Here is a 12,590-nt window from a genome sequence, read left to right as displayed (position 1 = left end):
TCAACCACCAGCGCCTGCTGTTGTCATTTTCACCCATCTGAAACCACACAGAATGTGATATTATATTAGACTGATGTTTCTGTGCTCATGTGGTGAGCTGCCTTTAATCTTCATAGGAGAGTATTGAGAAACCAAGAGAGAGAATACGATTGTTCCCGTTTTTCGCATGCAAGTAATTTAGGGTGCATTCGGGTAAATGACATTGATTTGCAGCAATCGTTTTCTTTCTCTTGTTCAAGAAGGTTTTGCTCAGAAGCAACTGTGTTGCCAACTGCACTGGAAATGGGCTCTGATGGAGTGCTGGTTGTGGTGGTTATATTAAAGTAAAACCTCTTCTGTTTTATCAACCAATTCAGTGCTTTGTCATAGATGAGATAAATAAGTAAATACTGTGTGCAAACTATTGCCCAACTTCTGACTCCGGCACCATGTGGCTTGTAGTTGAATTAATGGAAGTAGTAGAAATTAATGGTGTCTTCACTGAGAGTTAAATCCATGACATACATGAGCGCTTTTGGTCAATCTATAAGACCACTGCTGTTTGCTGAAGTGTTTTTACTGTGATGCTGTGATGCCTTGTCCAGCAGCATGACATTTAAAGACTGTCCAACAGTCCTGTGCTGCAGTATAAGGCCATATTCACATTACAAGTGACTTAGTCGCTGTGTGTCGCTCGTCTCTTTCAAAGAGGTCGTTAGACGGCTTTTTAATTCTGGTTGTCATAAACAAATGAGTAACGTCCACACCAGTAACTGACGAGAGATGGATGAAGTGAACACCACTGCTTTATTCTCATTGGTAGTCGTCACAAAAAGTCGCTGATCATTTGCATAAAGTGACATGCCCCATCCGGTCGCCAGCGGTCACTGTCGCTCATGTAAGTTGCCATAAGTTGCCAAACTTTAATTGAAATCATTGCGATCACGTCTAGTTGGAATTGGTGCTTTTGTTCTTAACGTTTATTCTGTATCACTCGTTTTGTCAACGTCTTCTGTTTCTTTTCTCTTCACTGTGTCCAGTTCTCATCCAGTTCACTCTCTGGTATCTCAGGGCTCCGTCCTGTATACATTTTTAGGTGGCAACAAACTCTGAGCCGAGTCGCATCGTCCTCCCACCAGCCCGTTCTCTCCCTCGCACTTCACACAGCCTCTGTGCTTATATAACTTGTTTGGTATTGACCGTGAGACGGAGGAATAGACTGAGACGGCTTATACAAAATATTATTCCTTTTTTTCCCACTGTACCGTTAGCATTTTGTCTGTGTGTGGTATAAACGCCGCTTGGTGTTCTCCCACAGGAGTTTTAGGCTTACAGTAATATTCCCAGAGGAGACCTTGCTGTTTCCAGAGGCGTCTGAAATGTGTATTATCGCAGACGTGTTGTTTGAGTCAGCAGGGTCACCGACAGCTGTCAGTGAGTTCAGTGTTAGCAGAAAAATCTCAGGATGAATACAAAATGCAGCGTTTGTTTGCAGTATAAAGATACAAACTTTCAAAATTTGTTTTCTTTTTAAAATTCGATTTCGACTCAAACCATACACTGTCAGAGAAATGCTCCTAAGCTGTCACTGGGGCAGTACCCTATAAAAGGTCCAAACATGTACCATTTAAGTATAGATGTATGTATTTATTTGGTACCTGTACTAGGTGCAAAGGTGTACTTTTTGAAAGGGTACTGTCCCAGTGACTGCTAGGGACCATTTTTGACCATTTTCTCTGAAAGGGTTAGGGGTAACTTTACAACTTTCTGATGAAGCAAACACAGAAGTGACTTATACTGCAATTTGTCGACGGCCACTAGAGGCTGGCCCCAAAAGGGATCAATTCCCATAGACCTCCATGTTAAAATTCCCAACTTTACAGTAGAATATAATATGTTTACAGCCTGGTACAAAACGTTTGAGGCGTCAAAATCGCCTAGTTTGCCGCTTGAACAGTTTGAGTGTACTCGCTTCCATTTGCGCGTGAAATTCTAGTCATTGAGACATTCATGCGGAAATTTGCGTCATGGGAGGAGCTTCTGCGACTCCGCTCACTTTCTGTTATCACGTCACTACAAGAGCAAGCTCCTGATTGGTTAACACAGCACGTTTTCTCTGCAAAGTTAAAATTTTTAAACTCGCGCATTTGCCGCGGCAACGCTCAATTCGCGGCATTCGCGCAAAATAGGCGCCGTCTTCACATTGACTTAACATTGAAATCACTTTCGCTTGACGCCTCTACAGCGACTGGTGTAAACGCAGCATTAGGGGGTGAATTTTTTTTTACCAAACAGGGCTCAACGCAAAAAAAAAATTCTACTGGCCCAGTCGGGCCAGTGGTTCAGGTTTTCACTTGCCCTGCCAAAATTTTCAATGGCCCCACCAAAAAATATTTTTGTGTCACATATTAAAAAGAATAATTCAAAAGTCAGATATAATTGTACACATTGTATTCATCATTAGCCTGTCATGGCTATGGTCTCAGATATTTCAGCATAAAAACTGCACAAAAGATAATTCATAAAAGAAATCTTTGCAAGAACGTTAACTAACCCATATTACTAAAACAGTGTTATTACATTTTATACAGTGTTGTTTTTGTTTCTGCCAGTACGCTAATAAAGTGGATTGCCTTAATCTAGCATCTCTTTCCAAATAACCTCAAAGATAGTGTCTGTGAATCTAGAATTATAAATATTAAGAAAATGTTATAATAGGTCAAAATCATTGTGTGATGGAAACAAACCAGAAGTAGGGAAAATATATGAAGAGTTGGGTTCCAAAACGCAATAAATCCATTTTGACAAATTTCGGTAAAAACGTGTTTTCTATACCAAGAAAGTGACGAGATGAAAACCACTATTTTCTGTTACAAACTTTCACATAGCATCTTTAGGTTATAAAAACATAAAAAATTCAAATCCATAACTTGATTTTCAAACATTTATTATAAAAACGAATTCTTTTTTCCACAAAATGCAATAAATCCATGACAGTTTTTTATTTCAAAATGCTATAAATCTATTAAATCAATGTATAAATGTGCATTCATCTTTACCATTTTATATTTATTTAGTTGACTAGTGGTATGCAATGATTAAAAAATAAACATTAATGGCATTAACCAAAACACTTACTTTGTAAGAACACAATGTTTTAGCATGAGAAGCTTGATGCTGTCTGGAGAACAAGCAACCGAGTGCCTCTCGCAGAAATTATTAGCTGTTGATGGCTTACGTTTCTTTCCCATCACAGAAAACCATCACAGGTTTGGCAATGCTATTAAAGTATTATTTTGTTTTGTTTGTTGATCACGAAGTACAAAGTAGATGAGGAAAACTAGGACTCCGTGTACTCAGCGCCGCCATGTTTGTTTACATTGCGTGAATGGTCCGCTGTAATATCAGAAATGGATTTATTGCTTTCTGAAAAATAGCTGGAGTGGCGTTTGTCGCATTTTGGGAAAAAAGGGAGAAAAGATGACAGAATATCACGGCGGGTATTGGATTTTGCGTAAAATTAATTATTTACTTTTAACTACTGACCTGATATAATACTGATTTTGGCAGTAACTCATTTTTTTCAAAAATGGCGTTTATCGCGTTTTGGAACCAAACTCTTCATATACTGCATATATTTCCATGCAGTTCTATCCATTTTAACAAATAGTGGAGCATTTAGTGGACTTATTTCTTTAACGCCAGCTCCAGCATTTTTTATGATTTTCACAAAAGTTTAATGCTGATTCCTCTGCTTTCAAACAAAATACAGTTTCATCCCATCTTCATTTTTATTCATCACCTCTCAAATATGGGTGAGTTTTTAGGATGTTTGTTAGAGATCAGATAATATCAGTGAATGCTCCAGTGTTTTATAAGTTGGGTAAGCCCGCCACCTAGTGGGTAATAGCGGAAATATAGATTGCCTTAAACTCATCATTGGTGGGGAAAGAGTTAACTATTAATAAAGAAGCAAAACCAAATATTTCTTACCTCCGAAATTAGGGGTGTCACGATTCTCTAACTCCTCGATTCGATTACATTTTCGATTCTGATGTCACGATTCGATTCGATTCTCGATTTTTAAAAGATTTTTTTAAGACAAAAAATGATATGCCTATATTATTATTATTATTATTATTATTATAGTTTCACATTAACATGCACATTGCGTGCTTTTCCTCGCATGGGGGTTTGTGGGCTTTACTTTACGCGAGAGAGCTTGTAGAGAGAGAATTCCTTCTTGCACGCAGATAGACTTAATGCGCGCGTCTTGGACTCCTATTATCTGAACTATAACCGGTGTGTCATAAGCAGCTGCGCTTCTCTCTGTCTCACGTACATGCGCATCTCGCATCTGTCCAAAGTCATAAACTAAAGTAATAATCCTTACGTATTTGTTCAGTTTTATGCGTTTCATGCGAGCTGAGGCAAACAATACCTTTTTTTTTAAATATAACCCGCTGCATCTTGGCGGCTCTCTCGTGCACGTGCAGAGAGCTGCACTCTGTCCTTAGGCAGATCACTGTTAATCCTGTTTATGATATGCATTTCAAGGAGTTGTAGCAATACATCCCTCGTGTTTAAAATATAAATTGCTTTCCGCTGGACGGATGTTTTTAAAGGCACTTCTGAGAGTTTATTTTCCCCCGCTTGGCAAGCCGACCGGACGTGACATGGGGGCGTGGCAGCATCGACGATCCAATATTTAAATTCGAAGTTCAAGGTTGTGACTTAATTTCGATCGATTTCGATTAAAAATCGAAATCGTGACACCCTTATCCGACATGCAATATCTGTGTGGTACTGGGATCCCACATGAACTCTTTTTTTAAGCAAGTCAATACACCGTTCGAATGACATAATGGCTGTTCATTCTTGATGAGGTGAAATGCTGTGTTGATATGTCTCTCGATGTGCTGGAAATTCTCTTTATTCATACGTCTCGCCATTAAGTTCAGTGGACCAGATGAAGCGTTATCAGACTTTTCTCATGGGCTTCGACGTTTTGTTTGCGGTAGTTGCTGGTCCTAACGAAAAAGGATCCCGACTTGTCTGCTAAACCTGGAAATTGACGGAAAACTGGTCGAAACATCGCATCCTTTCTTTCTTCGTGTTTTATCTAAGTAAATGTATGCTTCCAAGATGCTAAAAAAGTTTACGTTTGGCCTTATAATCGGATGGCGCCGGCGCCTCCGCCATCTTAACGTATCTTTGCTCTAACTTACTGCTACCAGCTGAGTATCACGCAAAACACGCAACAGTCACCACAACAACCAATAAGGTAAGAGAAACTTTATGATATTGCTAAGAAGTTTACGTTCGCGCCGCTTAAAATCCGTCTCAATGGTAACATTGCGTAAGAGTACATACAGACAAACGGCCGCAGACAGAAATATATTTTAGTGACTGAGGGTGAAGCACTGGCCCGATCGGGCAAGTGACATTACTGTTTACTGGCCCGAGCTTCTCTCACACTGGCCCCGGGCAACCGGGCAGTCCCTTATGTCGTGCCCTGCCAAATCTGTTTAAATTATATTAAGCCTTAAAGTTTTGCATAATTAAGGGTGTGGCCACTTGAGTGATGGGTGAACTGCCACTGCTGTCATTACAGTCATGCTTAGGTGGGTGTGGTTTCATCAAGCAGCCACCTAGCTTCACCCACGTCCTGCCTCTTTACCCATTTTTGGTTATCCGTGAGTGATGCGCTGCCAAAATGGCAACGGCAGGCTCCGCCAACGGTTGACTTCAAAACAAAAGTTTTTCACAAACCTATGGGTGACGTCACGGACGCTATGTCCGTATTTTTTGCAGTCTGTGTATCCTTTCAAACCTATTGTAGATTAGGCATGCTTTCTATTTCTACTTTTTTTATCTTATGTTGAGAAATTAAAGATATGTTTAAAAATGTCCCATTAACTTGCATAAATGAAATATTTGGAACAGATAGACAGCTAAACTTTGAACACTTTTCTTTTGCTGCTGAATACTGGTATTTCTTATAGATGTGTTAGCTCTATACATGGCAAACTATGCAAGATTGTGAATAATGGTGCTATGCTTGAGTGTCTGGTTTGCTTGAAGACACCAGACTGATCTTTCCAGGCTGGGTGATAAATCAGTGTTGAACTACATTTACATTCATTGTTTATTTGGATGAAATAGTTGCATAATGATGTAATGGATCAGAGTTTCAAAACGGAGTGTGCAAATTTGTAGCTTCTTTATGTATTTTTTTTTCATTTGCTACTGTAGACATAGATGTAATCCTCATTTCACCACATATAAGATCCATATACTTCAAAGACATCTTCTGATCTGTCATCAGGTTGACTTTCCTTCGCAGTGCTTTTGGTTTTCAGTCCTTCCTTTTCTTTTATCTTTTCTTCACACTGTCAGGCTGGTTCTCTGTCAGCAGGTGGTTGTGGATTCATCATTACACACTAAATGTGTAACACGTATATTGTCTGCCGATCAAAGCGTACGTCTGTACTGTCAGTAGATATAATGGCAGACTGCTCTCATTTCGTACTGGTAGCACATTATTATATCCGTCTTTTTCCAAACTTTCTCACAAGCATTAGAGGAAAAGTTCCCCCAAACATAAAATTCTGTCATTATTTTTTCATCGTCCTGTTGTTCTAAACCTGTATAAATTTATTTTATCTGATGAACATAAAATAAGATATTTTGATAAATGATAATAAGCTGATTGTAACCATTGACTTCCATAGTAGGAAATTAAATATTATGGAAGTATTGTGATAAATGATGAAGAAGATTTTGATAAATGATGGTAAGCACACAGTTGACGGTCCCCATTGAATTTCATCAAATTGTATTTATATTAGTGCTGGGCAAAGATTAATCGCGATTAATCGCATACAAAATAAAAGTGATTTTTGGCATAATATATGAGTATGTGCTGTGTGTAATTATTATGTATAAATAAATACACACACATTCATGTATGCATTTAAGAAACATTTACATGTTTATATATATTTATTTATATTTGTATATATTCTATATTAAAAATAAATGGAAAAAAATTATATATATAAGTAAAACAATTCTGAAATGAATATATGAATGTGTATGTGGTTAAATATAATTAGACACAGTACACGCACATATATTGTGCAAAAAGGGTCACTTTTGTTTTGTGTGCGATTGGTCGCGATTGATCTTTGCCCAGCACTAATTTATAAATTTATATTTAAAGCATGTGTGTGGTTGTCAGATTGTGTTTTTTAGCCTGATCTTACGAGAAATTGTACAGATTTTAGCAGTTGGCTAATTCTTATGAATTCATACGAAGTAAATCATACATAAACATACAATTATCATAAATAAATAAAATAACAGAACTCCACCTACAACCCCAGTGTCACAAGGCAAAAGCATAGGCAGAGTTTGGGGGGTCTGGGGGGCACTGCCACCCCAGACCAGCCAGTTATGATTTTGCCTGAGCTATTAATGAGTAGAAATAAGAGAATTCATATTATTCTGTCTTATCTTAACATTTTAACTACATGGAAATCAATTTAAGTCTTCTGAAGAGACAGAAAAGCTAAAAGGAAAGTTTTTCATAGGAATAGAAGCAGCATGAAAATTCATTTAAACTTTTTACTGAAGAAAGGCATTTCGATTTGAAATGACATATGGGTAAATGATGAAAAAAAAACATGTTTGTTCAAACTTGCTAGTGCATTACACAATCAAGTACAATTAAAATGCAACTCAATAATAATGATGCTCAATCAGCCAGCACTTTAGTGTGAGCTCATTTCTCTGTGTTTGTGTTGTTTTTTTGCTTTGAGAGCCATGTGATTACAGCTGAATGGACGCTTGGATCATTTTACTTTTAGAAATGCTACAGAAATACACATTCATAAAAGAAGTGAATGCAGTCATTGTGCGTTTGTTTGTGAGATGCACTTTCACTGTGCTGCTAATCTCTGCTAAGAGCCTGATGTTTACTTTTCCATATTTGAACCCTGCTTTCAGTTTTTTTAGTGAACAATAGCACATCATTGCATCATGCGACTTCTGATAGATAATGACTGAAGTGTTTTTATTCAGTGGTCTGCTATTGCAGCCCTGTTACCAACAACTCTGACGTGGGAAAAGTTTAAAATAGTAATTTGTGTTTCGTTATGAACATGCAACAAACATGAAAATTAAAAACTTCAATTGTGACAACACGTGACAACAAATACTTTATAATAGGTAACAGAATTGCTTATGGGTTACAGGTTAATAGGATTGCAGGGTTACACCAAAGCTTTTTAAACGTGCCTGAAAACAGCAAGCGGACGCCAATTGTGGGCGCTTGAAGGCGTTTCTTTAGTTAAGCGCCACTCCTCCACTGTGATTGGACAGCTGAGTGAAAAGTGACAATTACTACGTTTACATGTACACCAATAATGTGATTTTTCCAATATCAAAGTAAGACTTAGGGCCGGTCCCATTTCTCTGTCTTACCCCTTCCCCTACCACTTCGTCTTACCCCTAGCCCTTGTCCCTCAAAACCAAGTGTTAAGCGCTAGGGGTGAAAACATACCCCTATGAAATGAGACACCGCTTGGTTACGGTTACGTCATCATACATCGTCGTTTGCTGGCTGCAACATCACCAGACGCGACAAATGTTGATCACAAACTTCCAAGATGCCGAGTGCAAGTGTAAGCGAAAGTGAATCAGCCGCCGAGTTTCTTCTGGCGTCCCTGTGTGATACAGGACGGTATACGTAAAGCACATACCGATGTCTCCAAAGCAAGTAGTGTTATGCACTGATATCAAACGAAATTCGCTGCTAACGTTAATGGAATTTAGTTAAAACTGTAGACAAGCATGCAGTCCATTCATGGCTAGTTAGAGAAATACGGGAATGTTGTGCAAATCAGCAAATACGGGAATGTTGTGCAAATCAGCAACGTAACGTTAGCGTAGCAAACTAGCGAAATTTTAAAACATTTAAATTAAGAACATAATTCAAATATATATGAACAGGACTGTGTAGAGCACAAAACAAGACGTTAGTAATTTTTAAATTAATTATTAAGCCGAAAATACTTACATTTATGGGACTCTCTGGACGCTCTGGCCGCCATTTTTGCCGGTTGCGCAGTGTATTCTGGGTACCCCTTGGTTTCAAGTAAGCTCGCGGAAATTCTTGGTTTTAAGGGGTATCTACCACTTGCCCTTAGCCCTACCCCTTGATCAAAACGAGAATTGGGATAGCCCTTACTCTCACGTGAACGTGCAAAACTAAGGGGTAAGGGGAAGGGGTAAGACAGAGAAATGGGATTGGCCCTTAATCGCAGTAAGATGTTTACATAGCCTGTCAAGTACAAAATGTCACTTCAGTTAGTGCGGTATAAATGCGATTTAAGTGTTTACATGGCCGGATACTGCGATTAAAATGGCGTACGCCACCTCTTTTAATACGATTATACTAACTGCAATTGTGAGCTTAAATGAGTTTTTATTGAAGTATTTTGTTTACATTAGGTAAAGTATAATCGCAATATTGCCAAATTTCAATTCTAATTGAATTATAAGCGTGCATGTTAACGTGGTCATTAACAAGCTGAAGGTTTCACCCAAAGTTGAACAATTTTCATCGGGCTGCCTAATGATTAGTTGAGACTAATTGTTTGCAAAATAAAAGTTTTTGTTAACAGAACAAGCCTATATGTGGGTTTACTGTTTATATTAATTCTGTATAGACCCCTTCAAGGTTTGTAAACATTGAATGTCTACCGGGTGCGCACGCAGCATGGGGTCAAACTGTTCATACCATTTAGGCTTTATAATTTAATCTAACAGGGCTGAAAAATTATGACTTACCTCAAATGAAGTGAGCACTACAAACACAAGTCTCTTTGATATTTGCATTGTCCCAGTCTGCACGTTAATTGCTTGCAGCCGCAGATGTTGTATTTTTTTGTTTTTGAGATTCTGCATATTCATTTTTATTTATTTATTGCATTTAAAAGTTGTTTTTTAAAAAGCATTATTTAAAACAATAAATTATCAGTTTATTTAGTAACGAAAAGCTTTTATTACTACTTATTACTACTACAATACAGTATATAGTACTACATTACTATAGATACTGTAATAGTACACTATCTTAGTTTAATTTTAAATAATAATAGTTTGTCTAACTTTTTTGCATCATACATTTATTTTTGTTGTTTTTTTATTACTATACCCTGTTCATGCAAACTGCCATATCCCTAAAATATGATGTTGCTTTTTATTATTTATTGAGACACGCACCAAGCACAACATTTCACTTCCCAAACTTTCTCCTGGCACCGGTCCTCTCCACCGGCTGTCAGATCCAGGTGGAGATTGCGCCATGCAGACCATCGGCCTGCAATCCTTGACAGAGTGCTTGCAACCAATCACTGTCAGCAACACTCGTAACCCTGACAACCAGACCCTTTTAAACCAATGAGCATATCTCTCCGAACTCCTTTGACTAACAAGCATCACTGACCGTCACCTCTTGTGTTTCTTTAGAGGCCACAAAAGGAAGCTGGAGGCCGGAGAAGACAACGATGAAGATGATGAATCAAGTAAAGACTCCAATGAGGATGAGGAGGGCAGCAGCTCAGAGGCTGATGAGATGGCCGCCGCACTGGACGCGGAGCTTAATGACTTCATGTAACTTGATTGGATGAAGAAGTGATGCAAATGAATTGTGCTCCAATCAAATCCTTCGTTTTCATATGGTACCCGAGATATATAAACATACGTTTGTGTCGCTGTTATACAGCGCAAGCTAATGTGTATCAAAACAAATGGGGGGAGTAGATAGACGTGTACAGATAGTTTTAGTAGGAAAGTTAAAGTTTTATTGTGAATTTCTATACTGTAGAGGTTTGGGGAGTAGGCTTTTGTGTGTTTTACTTATTTTGTTCAAGTTCCAAAACAAATTTTTATATAAATGTAAATGAAATTAATATTGAACTACTTGGTCACGAATGCCAAAGAGTCTGAACCGGGCCTATGTGGGCCAGCAGCTAAAAACTCATCTTACTCCTCAGAAGATGTTTGGAGGCCTCAGTGGTCCTCACCAGCAGTCAAACTAAGACGTCTGAATGTGTCCTGTGTTGTCTCTTTGCTTTCTTATTTTCTTTGCCGAGTGCCGTTAAAGCCCTGAGTGTGACTGACACTGTGCTGCACCAATCCCAGAACACCAGCACCTTTAGACACGCCCACTAGTCTTGTTACCTGCTAGAAAACTTGAATAGCTGGTGTGTTTTGTAAAATGATGACCGATTACATCCTCGCAGTGTGGTATTAGGATTATTTTTGCGAGAGGAGCAGGTGCTGGTGACACCGTTAAACCGGGTCTTTGGCTGGCTTACGCCACCTCAAACCATCACTGTACAGACTGATCCGATCTGGATTTGTAGGCATCAAGTGACTTTGAACTCGAGTGCTGATCTACGATCAGTTGTGTTTGACTGCTTCTAGATTGGTATGCATTGTGTTATGCTTTTTAAAAAGCTGAATGTCCAGATTTGATTCAGTTTTAAGATTAAAGTGAGAAAATGGTCTCTTAATGGTATCTTTTCTCCGTGTCTTGTTTAGGACTGATGCATTTTCTTTCCTTGTGTTGTTGTTGTTTTCAACAATGTAAAGTGTTTGTATATTCTATTTCTTACCTGACCAAGAAGATGCTTTTCATTTAATAAAGATTTGTTTTATAATATTGGTGTTTCAAAGTTTGGTGTTGGATGCAGTGCAATGAAATGTCTTAAAGGAAGACACCACAATTTTTTAATATTTTGCTATGTACTTACCTCAACTTAGATGAATTAATAAACACCTATCTTTTTCAAATGCGTGCACTAAATCTTTGTGCGGCGTGTTGTGAATGTGTTGGCATTTAGCCTAACCCCATTCATTCCTTAGGATCCAAACAGGGATGAATTTACACTTCCATGTTTTCCCTATTTAAAGACTTGCCACGTTTTATTTTGTGCCACTGTACTTACTCGTGTAACTACTCATGTAACAGTCTTTAAATAGAGAAACCATGAAAGTGTTTGGTGGCTTCTAAATTCATCCCTGTTTGGATCCTACGGAATGAATGGGGCTAGGCTAAATGCTAACACATTCACGATGCGCTGTACAAAAAGTGCATGTATTAAAAAGGATGGGTGTGCATTTATTCATCTAAGTTGAGGTGAGAAGATAGTAAGATATTAAAAAACGGTGGTGTTTTCCTTTAAATAGGGCTATTGTAACATTTCGTATACACTTTTTAACTTTAACTTTGCTAACATTATAATTATTTAAAAAAAAAACTGTTTACTGCTCACTTTAGTAGTTTCATGCTTATTGTTTGTCTTAGGACAAAATGTTGAGTGCTCCCTTATTTTAAAGTTATTTTTATGTTTTAAAGTTTTTTTTTGTTGTTGTTAAATATCAAAACAATTCGAATGTAAATTAATATAAGTAATAATACAAAAATATAAGCTGCTTATAATACTTATTGTAGCCTTTTCATTTATATTTAATTAAACATTTATATTTATATGATCAATTTGAGACTTATGTCTAACAATTTACAAATTAGAAATAAT

At 37.8% G+C, this 12,590-nt stretch overlaps 1 protein-coding gene across 2 annotated transcripts in view; it reads left to right on the top strand.

The window, feature by feature from the left end:
- ctdp1 (CTD (carboxy-terminal domain, RNA polymerase II, polypeptide A) phosphatase, subunit 1) overlaps positions 1-11,713 on the top strand; it is a 112,575-nt gene extending 100,862 nt beyond the window's left edge. For both annotated transcript variants that reach the window (XM_055220634.2, XM_055220633.2), the window contains one exon: positions 10,516-11,713. In XM_055220634.2, the coding sequence (XP_055076609.2) occupies positions 10,516-10,557 (42 nt within the window). In that variant the 3' untranslated portion in view covers positions 10,558-11,713. The remainder of the gene's footprint in view (positions 1-10,515) is intronic.
- Positions 11,714-12,590: the final 877 nt, after the last annotated feature.

This window comes from Misgurnus anguillicaudatus, chromosome 20, assembly GCF_027580225.2.
Source record: "Misgurnus anguillicaudatus chromosome 20, ASM2758022v2, whole genome shotgun sequence".
Classification (NCBI taxonomy): domain Eukaryota; kingdom Metazoa; phylum Chordata; class Actinopteri; order Cypriniformes; family Cobitidae; genus Misgurnus; species Misgurnus anguillicaudatus.
The sequence above is the reverse complement of the archived record's forward strand: the minus strand, read 5'-3'. Positions and strand labels throughout refer to the sequence as shown.